At 53.3% G+C, this 4,778-nt stretch overlaps 1 protein-coding gene across 1 annotated transcript in view; it reads left to right on the top strand.

Annotated features, from left to right (window-relative positions):
- Positions 1-4,778, top strand: part of myt1la (myelin transcription factor 1-like, a) — a gene marked incomplete at both ends in the record, with an annotated part of 43,958 nt that overhangs the window by 21,193 nt on the left and 17,987 nt on the right. The window contains 2 exons of the mRNA XM_083898870.1: positions 3,853-3,963; positions 4,132-4,403. Coding sequence (XP_083754996.1) covers positions 3,853-3,963; positions 4,132-4,403 — 383 coding nt within the window. The remainder of the gene's footprint in view (positions 1-3,852; positions 3,964-4,131; positions 4,404-4,778) is intronic.

Below are 4,778 nucleotides of genomic sequence, written 5' to 3' on the forward strand. Positions count from 1 at the left end.
CGGACAAAATGTCCCCACTTTGTAAAAATGTCCTCACTTTGTTGGTTAAAAACCCCTTACTGGTCCTCAGTATGCCGCAAGTACAAGAACACACACACACACACACACACACACACACACACACACACACACACACAGACAGAGGCAGACACTTACAAATTAGCTCAGAGACAGCAGCACACGTGCGCTGGCATTCGGTGAAGCACACACACACACACACACGCACGCACGCACACACACACACACACACACACACACGCACGCACACACACACACACACACGCACACACACACACACACAGTGGCTGCGGGGTGTGTTATGTAGCACAGCTCCACTGGGAGAGGAAACAAAGCAGCAGCTAGCTAGCGTTAGCTCGTGTTAGCCACCAGCTCTCGCTGCTTTCATGTCTGCCAGTCGCCATGGTAACAACCTCCACGGCAGCAGCAGCAGCAGAGATGATGCTCTGCACACTTCCCACACACACACACACACATACAGTAAGATGTGTGTGTGTGTGTGTGTTCATGAAGTAATTAAGAATTGTTGGGGGAGACAGAAAAGGCTGCGGAGGAAGAGGAAGTTTTTCACCCTGAATTCACACCAGATCAGTGACTCATGAACACACACACACTTCCCACACACACACACACACTTCCCACACACACACACACACACACACACACACACACACACACACACACACACACACACACACACACACACACACACACACACACACACACACACACACACACACACACGCACAGATGTTTGATGCCAGCAGCCCTGAAGCTCAATTTATCCTCACTTGAAAAATACGGAGCTGTAAACTCACTCACTCTTCCACACCAAAGTCCTGTGCTCTTCCTCTGCTGCCTCGTGTGGTCACTTTGTGTCACTGAGTTAAGTCTAAAGTAAATATTGTAAAAGCTGAATTCACTAAAATCAGCCATTGTAAGTTAGTGATGGAGGCCTTTGGTGTGTGAGAGTGATTGACTTTGGTGTGTGAGAGTGAGTGGTTTACAAACTTCCGTTTAACACTAAGAACAAGCTTCTGTAACCAAGCTGTGTGTTGTCTCCTCTCCTCCTCTCTCCTCCTCTCCTCACCTCCTCTCACCTCCTCTCTCACCTCCTCTCCTTCTCTTTCACCTCCTCACCTCCTCTCTCCTCCTCTCACCTCCTCTCTCTCCTCCTCTCTCCTCCTCTCCTCACCTCCTCTCTCTCCTCCTCTCTCCTCTCCTCCTCTCTCCTCACCTCCTCTGTCTCCTCTCACCTCCTCACCTCACCACCTCTCTCACCTCTCTCCTCACCTTCTCTCCTTCTCTTTCACCTCCTCTCTCCTCACCTCTCCTCCTCTCTCCTCACCTCCTCTCTCTCCTCCTCTCTCCTCTCCTCCTCTCTCCTCACCTCCTCTCTCTCCTCCTCTCTCCTCTCCTCCTCTCTCCTCACCTCCTCTCTCCTCCTCTCTCCTCTCCTCCTCTCTCCTCACCTCCTCTCTCTCCTCCTCTCTCCTCTCCTCCTCTCTCCTCACCTCCTCTCTCTCCTCCTCTCTCCTCCTCTCCTCACCTCCTCTCACCTCCTCTCTCACCTCCTCTCCTTCTCTTTCACCTCCTCACCTCCTCTCTCCTCCTCTCACCTCCTCTCTCCTCCTCTCTCCTCCTCTCCTCACCTCCTCTCTCTCCTCCTCTCTCCTCTCCTCCTCTCTCCTCACCTCCTCTGTCTCCTCCTCTCACCTCCTCACCTCACCTCCTCTCTCACCTCTCTCTCCTCACCTTCTCTCCTTCTCTTTCACCTCCTCTCTCCTCACCTCTCCTCCTCTCTCCTCACCTCCTCTCTCTCCTCCTCTCTCCTCCCCTCCTCTCTCCTCACCTCCTCTCTCTCCTCCTCTCTCCTCTCCTCCTCTCTCCTCACCTCCTCTCTCTCCTCCTCTCTCCTCCTCTCCTCCTCTCCTCACCTCCTCTCTCTCCTCCTCTCTCCTCTCCTCCTCTCTCCTCACCTCCTCTGTCTCCTCCTCTCTCCTCCTCACCTCCTCTCTCCTCACCTCCTCTCACCTCCTCTCTCACCTCTCTCTCCTCACCTTCTCTCCTTCTCTTTCACCTCCTCTCTCCTCACCTCTCCTCCTCTCTCCTCACCTCCTCTCTCTCCTCCTCTCTCCTCTCCTCCTCTCTCCTCACCTCCTCTGTCTCCTCCTCTCTCCTCCTCACCTCCTCTCTCCTCACCTCCTCTCACCTCCTCTCTCACCTCCTCTCCTTCTCTTTCACCTCCTCACCTCCTCTCTCCTCCTCTCACCTCCTCTCTCTCCTCCTCTCTCCTCCTCTCCTCACCTCCTCTCTCTCCTCCTCTCCTCCTCTCTCCTCACCTCCTCTGTCTCCTCCTCTCACCTCCTCACCTCACCTCCTCTCTCACCTCTCTCTCCTCACCTTCTCTCCTTCTCTTTCACCTCCTCTCTCCTCACCTCTCCTCCTCTCTCCTCACCTCCTCTCTCTCCTCCTCTCTCCTCTCCTCCTCTCTCCTCTCCTCCTCTCTCCTCACCTCCTCTCTCTCCTCCTCTCTCCTCCTCTCCTCCTCTCCTCACCTCCTCTCTCTCCTCCTCTCTCCTCTCCTCCTCTCTCCTCACCTCCTCTGTCTCCTCCTCTCTCCTCCTCACCTCCTCTCTCCTCACCTCCTCTCACCTCCTCTCTCACCTCTCTCTCCTCACCTTCTCTCCTTCTCTTTCACCTCCTCTCTCCTCACCTCCTCTCTCTCCTCCTCTCTCCTCTCCTCCTCTCTCCTCACCTCCTCTGTCTCCTCCTCTCTCCTCCTCACCTCCTCTCTCCTCACCTCCTCTCACCTCCTCACCTCACCTCCTCTCTCACCTCTCTCCCCTCACCTCCTCACCTCCTCTCTCCTCTCTCCTCACCTCCTCACCTCCTCTCCTCCTCTCTCCTCACCTCCTCACCTCCTCTCCTCCTCTCTCCTCTCTCCTCACCTCCTCACCTCCTCTCCTCCTCTCTCCTCTCTCCTCACCTCCTCACCTCCTCTCTCCTCACCTCACCTCCTCTCTCACCTCTCTCTCCTCACCTCCTCTCCTTCTCTTTCACCTCCTCTCTCCTCACCTCCTCACCTCCTCACCTCCTCCTCTCCTCCTCTTTTCTCTCCTCACCTCCTCTCACCTCCTCACCTCACCTCCTCTCTCACCTCTCTCCTTCTCTTTCACCTCCTCTCTCCTCACCTCTCCTCCTCTCTCCTCACCTCCTCTGTCTCCTCCTCTCTCCTCCTCACCTCCTCTCTCCTCACCTCCTCTCACCTCCTCACCTCACCTCCTCTCTCACCTCTCTCTCCTCACCTCCTCTCACCTCCTCACCTCACCTCATCTCTCACCTCTCTCCCCTCACCTCCTCACCTCCTCTCTCCTCTCTCCTCACCTCCTCTCCTCCTCTCTCCTCTCTCCTCACCTCCTCACCTCCTCTCCTCCTCTCTCCTCTCTCCTCACCTCCTCACCTCCTCTCTCCTCTCTCCTCTCTCCTCTCTCCTCTCTCCTCACCTCCTCACCTCCTCCTCTCCTCCTCTCTCCTCTCCTCACCTCCTCTCCTCTCCTCCTCTCTCCTCTCTCCTCTCTCCTCACCTCCTCTCCTCACCTCCTCTCCTCTCCTCCTCTCTCCTCTCTCCTCACCTCCTCACCTCCTCTCTCCTTCTCTCCTCTCTCCTCTCTCCTCACCTCTCCTCCTCTCTCCTCACCTCCTCTCCTCCTCTCTCCTCTCTCCTCACCTCCTCTCCTCTCCTCTCCTCCTCTCTCCTCTCTCCTCTCTCCTCACCTCCTCTCCTCCTCTCACCTCCTCACCTCCTCTCCTCACCTCCTCTCTCCTCCTCAGTCTCTCTGGTTGTCCTATAGCTGCTGCAGAGAAGATGGCAAAGGTCCATGAGAAAAGTCACTTGAGTGACAGCGTCAGTAAATCTAACCAGACGTCTGACCGCGTCCTCAGGTACACACACACACACACACACACACACACACACACACACACACACACACACACACACAGTGTTTCCTTTGATGTCCTTTGATGTCCTTTGATGTTACTTTAAACAAAAGTAACCAAACACATTTAGCCTTTGATGCTAACAATGCTACGTGGCTGTTTGTGTTCCAGGCCGATGTGCTTCGTCAAACAGCTTGAGATTCCTCAGTACGGCTACAAGAACAACGTTCCGACGACGACGCCGCGCTCTAATCTCGCCAAAGAGCTGGAGAAATATTCCAAGACCAGCTACGACTACAGCGGCTACGACGGCCAACACGCAGCTGCCGCCGCCGCCGCCGCTGCCGCCGCCGCCGCCGCAGCTGCCGCCACAGGCTACGGCAAGAGAGGCCTGAGCGCTAAGAGCCATCACGGACGAGACACGTCGCCGAAGGGCTTCGATGGTGAGCAAAGTGAAACCTTCTTCTCAAGGCCACCAGGGGGCGACATTTTTACGTTTTCTTGACTTATTTTTCTTCATATACATAGATTTTTATATTTTATAATCTCATGATTTTAAATTCTCTTCATAATTCTGACTTATCTCAAAATCTTGAATATATATCCTATAATTATGATTTTTCATGTCACTATTTCAACTTTTCCGCCTAAAATTATGACTTTTATCTTATAATTATTATTTTTTCCCTCATAATTTCAGGTTATAATCTCATGATTTGAAATTCTCCTTAGAATTGCAATTAATTATCTCATAATTTTGAATAATAATAATAATTCCCTACTTTTTTTAATCTCAACTTTCCCCCCAATAATTATGA

Source organism: Microchirus variegatus (genome assembly GCF_963457635.1).
Source record: "Microchirus variegatus genome assembly, chromosome: 12".
NCBI classification, from domain to species: Eukaryota; Metazoa; Chordata; class Actinopteri; order Pleuronectiformes; family Soleidae; genus Microchirus; species Microchirus variegatus.